The sequence below is a fragment of the Bos indicus x Bos taurus genome, chromosome 19 (assembly GCF_003369695.1).
Source record: "Bos indicus x Bos taurus breed Angus x Brahman F1 hybrid chromosome 19, Bos_hybrid_MaternalHap_v2.0, whole genome shotgun sequence".
Lineage (NCBI taxonomy): Eukaryota > Metazoa > Chordata > Mammalia > Artiodactyla > Bovidae > Bos > Bos indicus x Bos taurus.
Window position 1 is genome coordinate 14,768,427 of NC_040094.1, and position 12,715 is coordinate 14,781,141.

Below are 12,715 nucleotides of genomic sequence, written 5' to 3' on the forward strand. Positions count from 1 at the left end.
GCATTGGGAGCACAGAGTCTTAGCCACTGAATCACCAGGGAAGTTCCCCATTTCCTTCATGGTATGCATCTGTTTGTAATGATGTATTTCTGTGGCATTTGACTGACACCTCTCTCACAGAAGTAAGCTACACTGAGGACCAAGGCCAGGTCTGTCTTGCTTGCATTTATCTTCTATCCTTAGGCCTAGGGCTGTGTCTAACACTTAGAGGGGCTTAGTAAATATTAATAACTGCCCTTAATGGAAGAAGAGACATATGGGAATTGAATGGTTTCTCTTCCCTGAATCTCTTTATTTCAAGGATCCCAGATACTAGAAATTTAGAACCCAGATCTCCCGTGTCCTTCCTTCTATCACCATGAGTCACTAGCCTGGCCTTCATCTCACTTAAACCTCTGAGGTAGCTACAATTACCTGCATTTTATAGAAAACCGATGATCTGAGACTTGCCCAAGGTCACAGAGCGAATAAGTGGAGACAGCTGGGATTCCAATATAAGTCATTGACCTTAATCTCTATGCTCTTAATCACAACACATAAGCCCTGTCGATTTATATCTTCATTGATATTTGTCTTGGGTGGCTGATCTCTTAGCTATTTCCTTATATTAGGGGGACTATTCTTTATGATATGAGTTGCAAACATTCTTTTCCATCTTCTATATATGTGTTGACATTGCTTTAAAGTGTTATGTCGTTCTGCAGAAATTTTGAGTGTTGTGTGGTTAAATTATTAACCTCTCCTTTTATGCCTTCTACATTCTGGGTCATAGTTAGAAAGATTTCCCTTCCCCACAGTAAGGTTATAAAGGAGTTTTCTCATATTTTCTTTTACAGTTTTTAATTTTTATTTAAATATGTAATCCATTTGGAGTTTACCCTGGTGTGAGATAAACTGACATTTAGTTTTACCCCAGATGGTTGTCCAGTTGTCTGTGCCATTTATTGAGTAGTCCATCTTTAGCATATACTAATTCCTGTATGTATTTTGGTTTACTTCTGGACTTTCCTCTTCCACTAGTATGGGAGTCTTCATATGCTGGAATAATTGGTACTATTTCTTTTTGTTCCAGTGGGCACATTTTCACATTTATCTTTGACTTCTCTGTGGTACTTGGCATCATTGACTGATCCACTTTGATGTATTCTCAGTGCTATGCTGTTAGATTACTGAGTAGGTGTATAAACATGTATTTAGGGCACTAGCAGATCAAGGGCACTGAAATAAAGATAGCGAGGATATAATCAAAGAGGTCACCATAGACAAACCAGAACTTTGTTGGACTTCCCTTACACCTATTCTATAGCTTACAATATTTTAAAATATTGTTTATTTATTCATTAGCTGTGCCTGGTCTTAGTTGTGGCATTCGGGATTTTTACCTGTGTCCCGTGGGATCTAGTTCCCTGATCAAACGTGGGCCCCTGCATTGGGAGCATGGAGTCTTAGCCACTGGACCACCAGGGAAGTCCCTAAAGCTTATACATTTTTTTTTTTTTACAGATTTATTTATTTAGGCCATGTCATGTGGCTTGCAGGATCTGTTTCCTGAGCAGGGATTGAACTCTGGTTCACGGCAGTGAAAGCACTAAGTCCTAACCACTGGGCTGCCAGGGAACTCTCAATAGTTTTAAATTATGTGGGAAGCACAATATTTTCAGTTATTTAGAGCCTATATTGGAGAAGGCAATGGCACCCCACTCCAGTACTCTTGCCTGGAAAATCCCATGGGCGGAGGAGCCTGGTGGGCTGCAATCCATGGGGTTGCGAAGAGTCAGACACGACTGAGTGACTTACACTTTCACTTTTCACTTTCATGCATTGGAGAAGGAAATGGCAACCCACTCCAGTGTTCTTGCCTGGAGAATCCCAGGGACAGGGAAGCCTGGTGGGCTGCCGTCTATGGGGTCGCACAGAGTCGGACACGACTGAAGTGACTTAGCAGCAGCAGAGCCTATATGGTCTTTTTTTTTGTTGTTGTTGTTTTTTTTTTTTTTTTTATTTTTTTTATTTTTTTTTTTTTTATATGGTCTTTTTAAAATTAATACTTAACTAATTAATTTGACTGGGTTGGGTCTTAGTTGTGTCATGTGGGATCTTTCACTGCAGGGCATGGACTCGATATTTGTGGCTTGGGCTTAGTTGCCCTGAGGCATGTGGGGTCTAAGTTCCCCGACCAGGGATCAAATCCATGTCCCCTTCATTGCAAGGTGGATTCTTAACCACTGGACCACCAGGGAAGTCCCTAGAGCCTAGAGGGTCTTAATGCTCTGCTGACTGCCTCCCACTCCCCATCTTTACTATCACTTCTCTCTCTTCAATCTACTTCTTTTCTAGACTAAGGGCTCTTCCTCTGTGTCTTTCCTGTCATTGTCATTCAAGTTTCTACTCTTCACCTTTCTTTTCTTTTTCTATTCAATGAGCTCAGACAATCTCATCCTCTCCCATGACTTCAAAATTCCCAGATTTGTGCTGATTTCCTAATCTGTCTCTCTGACCCAGATCTCTCCTTCAGCTTTTTATTTTTAATTTATTTTTGGTTGCACTGAGTTTTCGTTCCTGGGCATGGGTTTTCTCAAGCTGCAGAGAGCGGGGACTACTTGCTAGCTGCAGTTGCAGACTTATTGCAGTGGCTCCTCCCGCTGCGGAGCACAGGATCTAGGCACAAGGGCTTCAGTAGTTGCCGCGAGTGGGCTCTGGAGCACTGGCATAGTAGTTGTGGCACAGAGGCGTAGTTGCTCTGAGGCTTGAGGATTCTTTCCGGATCAGGGATTGAACCCATGTTCCCTGTACTGGGAAACAGATACTTAACCTCTGGATGACCAGGGAAGTCTTCTCTTTTAGCTTTAGAATCTGCCAACTGAACATCACCTGTACAGCCTGCTGCTGCTAAGTCACTTCAGTCCTGTCCGACTCTGTGCGACCCCATAGACGGAAGCCCACCAGGCTCCCCCGTCCCTGGGATTCTCCAGGCAAGAACACTGGAGTGGGTTGCCATTTCCTTCTCCAATGCATAAGAGTGAAAAGTGAAAGTGAAGTTTCTCAGTCGGACTCTTTGCGACCCCATGGACTGTAGCCTACCAGGCTCCTCCGTCCATGGGATTTTCCAGGCAAGGGTACTGGAGTGGGGTACCATTGCTGCAAACACCTCAAACTCAAAGTTTACAGAACAAACCTGCCCTTTCCCTCTTTGTGTCTGTTTGCCCTATGGTCCCTCTCTTGGTTAGAAGTGCCATCATCCACCAGTTACCTGAGTTGGACATTTGAGAATCATCTTTAATCCTACCAACTTACTCCTCCCCACCCCACACTATTACTATTAACGATTACTATTTTAGACACAACACTCGACCGGTAGGATTTTAGTTTCCCAACCAGGGATCAAACTTGGGCCCATGGCAGCTGAGAGCACAAAGACCTAGCCATGGAAGCACCATGGAATTCCCCTCCATTACTTCTTAAACACCTTAAATCCATTTACTTTTCCTCATCCCCATTCCAACCATGTTAGTTCAAGCCCTCATCATCTCTTACTTGGACTTCTGAAATTCCTGGTCTTTCCTTTTGCCACCTTTTAGTCCACATCACTGCCAGAGAGCTAGATCTAAAACCAGATTAGTTATTACCACTCCCCGACTCAAAATACCCTACTGGCTTGCCACAGCCTCTGGAGTAACATCTGAAGCCTGCTCTGGTCTGACCCCTGTGCACCATGCAGCTTCACAGTCAATGGCTCGCCTTTCTTGCTCTCTGTACTCCAATTACACAGACCAAACTGATCGTGCTATCTCATGCTTCTTTGGGTAATTTAATCCGTTTGGAATTTCCTTCCCATTCTTCTCTAAGACTTATCTCATCACTTCCCAGAGACCTACCCCTTAATTCTCCCTAGAATTGGCCGATCTCTTCTCGGAGCCCTCAGTGTACTAGCACATCACTGTTACAGCACATATTACCTTGTATTGTAACTATCTGCTGCCCATCTCTCCACTGGACACCGAGCTTCTTTTCAAGGGCAGAGCCTGTTTTATTACGTGTGTGTGTGTGTGTGTGTGTGTGTGCTTAGTCGCTCAGTCACTCTTCTGCAACTCCAAGGACTGTGTAGTCTACCAGGCTCCTCTGTCCATGTGATTCTCCAGGCAAGAATACTGGATGGGTTGCCATGTCCTCCTCCAGGGGATCTTTCCCACCCAGGGATCGAACCTGCATCTCTTAAGTCTCCTGCATTGGCAGGTGGGTTCTCTACACTAGTGCCACCTGGGAGGCCCATATATATATATATATATATATATACACACACACATACACACACACACATATATACACACACATATAGGTACACATACATATATACACACACATATATACACACACATATATATACACACACATATATATACACACATATATATATACACACATATATATACACACACATATATATACACACACATATATATAAAATGCTTAAAATTTGTTGGCTAAGACTCTCTTCCTTGAATGGGCATAAGAAAATCAGCTTCAACAGGTTCCAGTTCTTCCATTATTAACTAATCCCTCCCTCTTGAAGGCTGACTTCTTCTCCTTTTGGACGTGCGTACATATTCCATATTTCTAAAGAGCCATTCTATTTTCTAAAAAAAAAAAAAAAGAAACTTGACATATCTCTGCTGGGGTGCACTACCTTCTGAGGTCGTATAAAGTCTAGAGGCTGGTAACAGAAGTCTGAACCTCCACTACGCTGCCTGCTTCCATTCTCTGAGCATCAATTTCTGCACCAGTAAAAATGGGAGTAACAACACCTCCCTTAAGAGATTTTTTTTTTTTTTTTTCTCGACGGCGAGAGGTCGCCGGGCAGGTGAGGGCGCCACGGGAGGGGCGAGGGCATCTCTCCTGCAGCGCGGACCCCGCGGGGGCGCAGGTGAGCCGGCCTGGAACAGGGGACCCCGCCGGCCTGCAGGCATCACTGGAGGCTGCCCCTGCGCTCCCCTTAAGAGATTTTTAAGGACTGAAATGAGAAAGTATATACAAAGAGCCTTGCACTGTGTGTGTGTGCCAAGTTGTGTCTGACTCTTTATGACCCCACAGACTGTAGCCCATCAGGCTTCTCTGTTCATGGAATTTTCCAGGCAAGAATCGTATTTCCTACTCCAGGGGATCTTCCCGATCCCGAGATTGAACTCGCATCTCTTGGGTCTCCTGCATTGGCAGGCGGCTTCTTTACCACGAGTGCCACCTGAGAAGCCCACGAAGAACCTTGCAAAGTACCTATTTTTAGTGTCAGGTAGGGAGACAATACTGCTGTGTCATTTTGAAGAGTATGTTTGTGTGTGTATGAGTGCATGATTTAATAGTAAAGTGCTTCAGGGAAAACTGCTGTCCTTGGCATGATTATAGATTCCAGAAAATTAATAAAGTGAGCAAACACTAAATAATGTGTTTCGCTGCATAAAAACAACTGGTTAGACCATTTATGTAAACAGCTTAACATTTAAGGTTTAATTATCATGCAGCACAATAACAATTATATGTATCATTAAATATGCATCAGAGTAACCTTGTGAGTTTTATTTGATTACAGTAGTACTCTATAGAACATTTTTATAGTTAATTGCTTGTAATGCATAAGTCTGTACACTATTTACATCAATTAAATGAGACAGAGCTCCTGAGTGTGTCCTGCATTTGAGGTAAGCCTGATTAGCTATCCTTGATTGCAACTATACACTTGCCCTATGACCTGCAAGATAACGTACACCTTCTTTAGTTTTGTACAGTGAGGAAGATGCTAAAGAAGAAGGCAGTGAGACTTCCTTGGTGGTCCAGTGGTTAAGAATCCACCTGCCAATGCAGGGGACATGGGTTCGATCCCTGGTCCCGGAAGGTTCCACATGCCTCAGGGCAACTGAGCCCGTGCACAGCAACTATGGAGCCTGCACTCTAGAGCCTGAGAGCCACAACTACTCAGCCTAGGTGACACAACCACTGAAGGCCGTGAGCTCTAAGGCTCATGCTCTGCAACCAGAGAAGCCACCACAGTGAGAAGCCCGCACACCGCTACTAGAGAGTAGCCCCTGCTCTCCGCAACTAGAGAAAGCCTATTCAACAACGAAGGCTCAGTGCAGCCAAAATAAATGAATAAAAGGGCTTCCCTGATAGCTCAATTGGTAAAGAATCCGCCTGTAATGCAAGAGACCCTGGTTCGATTCCTGGGTTGGGAAGATCTGCTGGAGAAGGGATAGGCTAACCACTTCAGTATTCTTGGGCTTCCCTTGTGGCTCAGCTGGGAAAGAATCTGCCCGCAGTGCGAGAGACCTGGGTTCGATCCCTAGGTTGGGAAGATTCCCTGGAGAAAGGAAAGGCTACCCACTCCAGTATTCTGGTTTGACTTAAAAAAGCCAAACTCATTACTCAATTGTTTTAAAAGAAAAAGAAGCATGCAGCAAAAGAAAATTCTGTTTAATTGCTCAGTGTTTAAGAAACCTACACGTTTCCAGAAGATAGTTCTTGATTCAAATAACAAAAATATTCTAATGCTGACCACTAGCCAACATAGCCTAAAATAACTTCTAAGCAAGTCCCAAGGTCATACTATGGAGCACTTTTGGAATTAAAATTAAAACCACAATTATAATTTATTTGACCCCCACCATGAATTAGGTACTATACATACACCATCATATCCTTATAAGAGTCTTATAAATTAGGTATTATTTTCGTTTTATGTATGAGGAGAAAAGAGGCACAAAAAGGTAATAATTTGCCTAAATGCTTGAAGGTTGTCAAGGGTGGAACAGGATTCAAATTCAGGAAAGGCTTCTTTCCTGAAGCCTTCTTTCAAACTACATACCTTTTCAATTATATTAATTGGTTTCTAACAATTCATGTTTCAAACATGTACTTGTTGGTTGCAAGAGTATAGACTGCCTGTCATCAAATTACACAGAACACTTTAGGAGTCTGTTTGGAAAGCCAAAAGGTGGAGGCCTTGTCCATCAGGCTGAAAGGCATGCAGCTAGGCTGCCTGGTAGGCATTTAAAATTTTCCAGGTAAACAGGAGTCATTCAGCAATAAGACATTTCTGGTTCACCTAGCTTTTCAGATCCTACCCCAGACCTGCTGTTCCAAGAGACATCCTGTGCATTACAGAGATCAAAAAGAAGACAGGGAGGGAACTGCCTGCCAGTCCAATGGTTAGGACTTGGCACTCTCACTGCCAGGGCCCAGGTTCCATCCCTGACAGGAGAACTAAGATCCCACATGCTACACAGTATAGCCAAAAATTAAAAATGTCAGTGAGGTGAGGAAGCAGCAGAAGAGATGGGTAGCAAAGGGCTAGATTCATGAAAATCAGGCTTAATGGCCCTGGGATTATGAAAATCCTAAAACTTGCTAACTTTGCAGCTTGAATAGCCAGCGGGAGTTTATTAGCTACATTTGGACAGACATGATTTTAATTCTGGCTGTACTACCTAGGAACTGAAGGACTTAGGGTAAGAGGTTTTACCTCTCTGCGCCTCATTTTTACTTATCTGAAGAATGGGTTGTAGTGGGGTCCTTTAGCAGAACTTGTCCCCTTCTTGCTCACCTTTGAGATCTCTGCATGAGTGCTAAGTCACTTCAGTTGTGTCTGACTCTGTGTGACCCTATGGAGTGTAGCCCACCAGGCTCCTCTGTCCATGGGATTCTCCAGGCAAGAATACTGGAGCAGGTTTGCCATGTCCTTCTCCAGGAGATCTTCCCAACCCAGGGATTAAAACCATGTCTCTTATGTCTCCTGCATTGGCAGGCGGGTTCTTTACCACTAGCGCCACCTGGAAACTTTAGGGCACCCTTACTTATGCAGAAGCACCCCAGATACACCACTGTGTAGAGAAACAACAGTATGCAGACCTTACATTTCTTTAAGTAGATTAGCAAAGGTACTTCAATCCTTCCTTGACAGAATGGTCATGGTTGAGGGTGATCAAGTGAGAAGAGCAGTCTAGCAAATGAACCTAAATCAGGGACACGGAGAATACACTGGCGGTGGCGAAGTGGGAGTGGGGAGGAAAAGAATAAGAGTGGGAGTCTGGGATTAGCAGATGCAAATTAGTATATATAGGATGGATAAATAACAAGGTCCTTCTGTATAGCAGAGAGAACTATATTCAATACTCTGATAAAATGTAATAGAAAAGAATATGAAAAAAAATGTATTTATGTGTATATATATGTGTAACTGAGTCACTTTGCTGTACAGCAGTAATTAACACAACACTGTAATTCTACCATACTTCAATAAAAGTAAATTAAAAAAAAAAGGGACCTCCCTGGTGGTCCAATGGTTAAGAATCTGCCTGTCAAGGCAAGGGACACAGGTTCAATCCCTGGTCCTGCAAGATCCCACACGCGACGAAACAACTGAGCCCATGTGCCACAACTATTGAAACCTTTGAGCCCTAGAGCCTGTGCTCCGCAACCACAGAAGTCACTGCACTAAGCCTGTGTACTGCAACGAACAGAAGCCTCCACTCTCTGCAACAGAAAATCCACCCGAAGTAACCAAGACCCAGCACAGCCAAAAATAAATAAATAATTTTAAAATTAATTAATTAAAAAAATAAAAGCAATCTAGGAACCTCCTAGAAGGAATACTAATATTCGCTAACTCCTTTGACTAGGGTGGCCATCAAAGGAGAAAGCTATGGAGGGACGGAGCCAATGAAAACAAGAGGATCGAAATGCTCCTGAATGGCAGAGGCAGCAACAGAGGCCAAAGAGGCTGGACCAGCCGTGAGCTGGGCCATAGTGGAGTCAGTTTTTTGTTGTTGTTGTTCAGTTGTTAAGTTGCGTCCAACTCTTTGTGACCCCATGGACTACAGCACGCTAGGCTCCTAGTGTGTGAACTCAAAAGAGCTGAGCCCTAAGGAGCTGCAATTCCTGGGCTCAGGCCTTTGGTGGAGTGGAGCCCTGTCTACTAAGTGCATCACAGAAAACTCCTTGTCTTTAAGAGACCTTGTATTTGGCACAGAGCTCTGCTCCCGGAACTAAATCTCTGGCTAATTTACATTGACTGGCATTATCTGAGTTTAAAGGGAAGGAAGTTGAAATGGGGAAAGCATGGCTAGATTTTTAGATGCTCTGTTCTTATCTATTTGTATACCACACTACAAACAGCCACCTTAGATACAAGAAAAATAAATAAAAGAGGAGATCAAGTTTCTAGTCTTTCGGCACTCAGGACATAGTAACTAGAAATGACTATCATTTTCACAGAGAGGAAGGCTCAGCAACTGCACTTCGGATTCTAACCACTGCGATTAAGTAGTGGGAGAGGAGTTTGGGGCAGATTTTGGACTCAATCAATGGTAGCCACGTTACAGAGCCTGATGGGAGGATGGAATTTTCCTTGTTGGGATTTGAGTTCAAAAGTCAACCTCCTAAAAAAAAAAAAAAAGTCAACCTCCTTAGTTAGTGAAGAATGGAAGGGCTTGGAGAAGGTGCTATTAGTCTGTCCTGAAGGTCACTCTTTATAAAAATATTAGTTCAACAGGGACTGGTCTTAATATTATTAATGTAACTTTCTGTCTTTAAGAGGACAAGAGTTGTTTTTTTCAGGTTCCTTGACAGACAGTGCTTAGTGAGGGAGCAACAAGGTACTGAGTTGTCTCTCCTAGCACAGGTTAAGCACAGATCACTGGAAGCATGCAAGAGGGATACCCGATCCAGACCTGGGGAGGGCAGAAGAGATGTACCTGAGGAAATGAAGTCTAAGTTGAAGTGAAGGTACCTTAGCAAAGGAAACTTGGAAGTAGTGCCTAGGGGCAAAAGGAGGTGCTTCTACCTGGTGGGAGAATGAAGAGTAAGATGGGGGCAATAATGACAAAGAAAGAGAAAGACATTGGACCCTGAAGGGCCTTCTTCAAAGAGTGACCATATAATTTACTGTACAGAGACACTTCTAAGAGGGAAATGCAACCTCGCTAATTATAGGGGGATAACAGGTATAAACCAGGACTGTTCTGAGTAAATCGGGACTTATCACCCTACTCAGAGGTCATGTTCAGGTGTGTGGCCCTCTGGTGAAAGCATAAACTGGACATCACCTCTTTTTACCTTACACAATCTTTCTTTTGCCTGAGGACTTCATGCATGCGTTTGCTTTTACCTGCTCATTTTGCAAATATTTGTCCAGGAAGTTCTTCCGGGTACTGAGGTTACAAAGAAAACCTACATCCAAAGAAACAGTTCTAATACAGTTAAATCGTTTTAGCCCTGGTCTCTCCTCTTAGCTTCAGACTTATTTATGTCATTCCCATATGCAGGTTGCAAAGCAGATCTGAAACAGAATCTTTCATTTCTCCTCCAAATTTGTGTTCCTCATGTTATAACTGATGCCACTGCAATACTGAAGGCAGAAACTGAGAAAAACACTGCTTTCATCACTGTTATCCTTCCCCTCACTATGCATTTTTAATTTCTCCACATCTTTCTTAAACACAATGGCTAAATTGGGGCTTAGAATTCTAATGAGGGCCTAACATCAATTGAAGAGGAAGGGTAATTTCCAGGTGCTTGAATGCTATGTTTCTAATGAATAGATCCCTGAATCACGTGGGACTGTTTTTCAACGGTAAAACGCTGATGACTCATATCAGTTTGTTGATAGTGATGACGTCCAGATCTGGATACACGCCCTAGCCAGTATCAAAAACTTTCAGTTTAGGAGAAAAAAACATGAAGATAAGTCCTAAAGGTTTGATGCCAGTTTCCGTTTGTGGAGGTGAGTGGTTGTAAAGGCGTAGGTGAAACACCAGTACACTGTTAAAAATGGATGATTGAAAGGGCAATTTTAATGCTTCCACTATCTATTCTCCATACAACTGCTAGTGATTCTTTTTAAAACAAATCTGATAAACAATCCGCCTGCAATGCAGGAGACCTGGATTCAATCCCAGGGTTGGGAAGATCCCCTGGAGAAGGGAAAGGTTACCCACTGCAGTATTCTGGCCTAGAGAATCCCACCGACTGTACAGTCCACGGGGTCGCAAAGGGTCAGACAGGACTGAGCAACTTTCACTTTCACTAATCCAAGGCTGCAATTAAAACAAATCTGATGATTCCTTTGTTCTCAACCCTTCCATGGTATTCTGTCACATTCTAATAAAATCCAAAGTCCAACGTGGCTTACCAGATACATGATCTGGTTTCTGCCTATTTCCCAACTTCTTTCTCTAATATCTAGCTTCTTCTCCAAGATGCCAAGCAATCAGGGCTATTTTAATTGCCATTTCTTTTCTCCCAGAACAGTTTCTCTCTAGAAATACACACAGCTACCTCCCTCATTAATGATTAGATTTCAGCTTATGATGTAGAGGCCTTTTTTGTCTGCCCCATCTAATACAGCATCATCCCATCACTCTTATCCCATTGTCTTGATTTTTTTAAAAACCTGCCACATTATTGGGCATTAGCTATTACATAGTAATATAGTTTATGTATTGCTTACTGTCAATCTCCCCCATTATTATATGAGGCAGAAACTGATTCACTGCTGAATTCCCAGCATGTACAACAGTGTCTTCTCATTAGATATTTGATTAATGAATGAATAAACAGATTTTCAGGATACAACATATGTAAAACTATTCTATATTTACTGACATTAAGCATAAAAAATATCTAAAAGAGTGTATAGCAAAATGTTAAATTACATGGGGTGAGCTGGTTTTCACATTATTTTTGCTCATGCAAATCTTTTTTTTTTCAGAACGAACTTGTATTACTCAGATACTAAAAGAAAAAAAAAATGAATAAAGAGGCCACGCTGGCAGAAAGTGTAAATGAATTCTATAAGAGGTTGGGCAAATTTATGAATGAAAGACTTAAACAGATATAGTAGCATAATGGTTAAGCTCAGCAACTGTGTGAATCCCCTTTCATACATGATCTAGCATGTAATCCCAAGTTATTCACAAGGCAGCGTCTAAAGGTTTTCATCTGGAAAATGGGGATGGTAATAATGAGTGTCTACCCCACAAGGTTGTTTCTGAATATTAAATGAGACCATGTTTGCTACCTCCTTTGTACAATACCTGGCATGCAGTAAATACCCAACAAATGGCAGCTATTACAATAATTAGTAGTAGTAACAAGAGATGTTGGGACATACCTAGCCCTCAAGATTGACATCAGAGTGGACCACCACATCCTCTCATCATTGCGCCTCAATCTGGGCCCCTGAAGCCCAAAGAGGGGATGGTTCTTTCCAAAGATGATAATTTCGACGTTCCAGGAGCATCTGAATCAAACGTACCCCGTGTACCCTTAAACCATTCAGGCAGTCTGATTAATCCACCAGCGGCACTGCAAGATACGGCTTCGAGAGGCCACCCCCGCTCGCCGTCCTTGGGCCCAGGCGCTTAGCCTCGATCTCCTTCGAGGCGGTAACAAGGGTGGGAGTGGGAATGTCAGAAAACACAAAAGCGGGGCAGTACTGGCCCGCTCCGGCTCAGCGCACTCTGGAGCGGATAAAACGGCGGCACCAGGCACCGGCCGGTCCGCGGCGACCAGCAACACGCCCTCAGGAAAAAGTAATCACTGGTCCCACTCAAAACTCGGGCAGGCGGCTCAGAGTCCCAGCCTCTCAGGCCTCTCTGCAAGAGGCCGGCGGCGGGCGCGCGGCGAGAGCCCCAGACGGGGGCCGAGCCAGGGGCGGCGGCGGCAGGCGCGC

The 12,715-nt window shown here is 43.4% G+C and overlaps 1 protein-coding gene across 3 annotated transcripts in view; it reads right to left on the bottom strand.

Moving 5' to 3' along the window:
* ACACA (acetyl-CoA carboxylase alpha) overlaps positions 1-12,671 on the bottom strand; it is a 286,691-nt gene extending 274,020 nt beyond the window's left edge. For all 3 annotated transcript variants that reach the window (XM_027518132.1, XM_027518130.1, XM_027518129.1), the window contains exon 1: positions 12,155-12,671. Coding sequence is in view for 2 of the 3 variants with exons in the window: in XM_027518130.1 (XP_027373931.1) it covers positions 12,155-12,192 (38 nt within the window). In the remaining variant the exon portion in view is untranslated. The remainder of the gene's footprint in view (positions 1-12,154) is intronic.
* Positions 12,672-12,715: the final 44 nt, after the last annotated feature.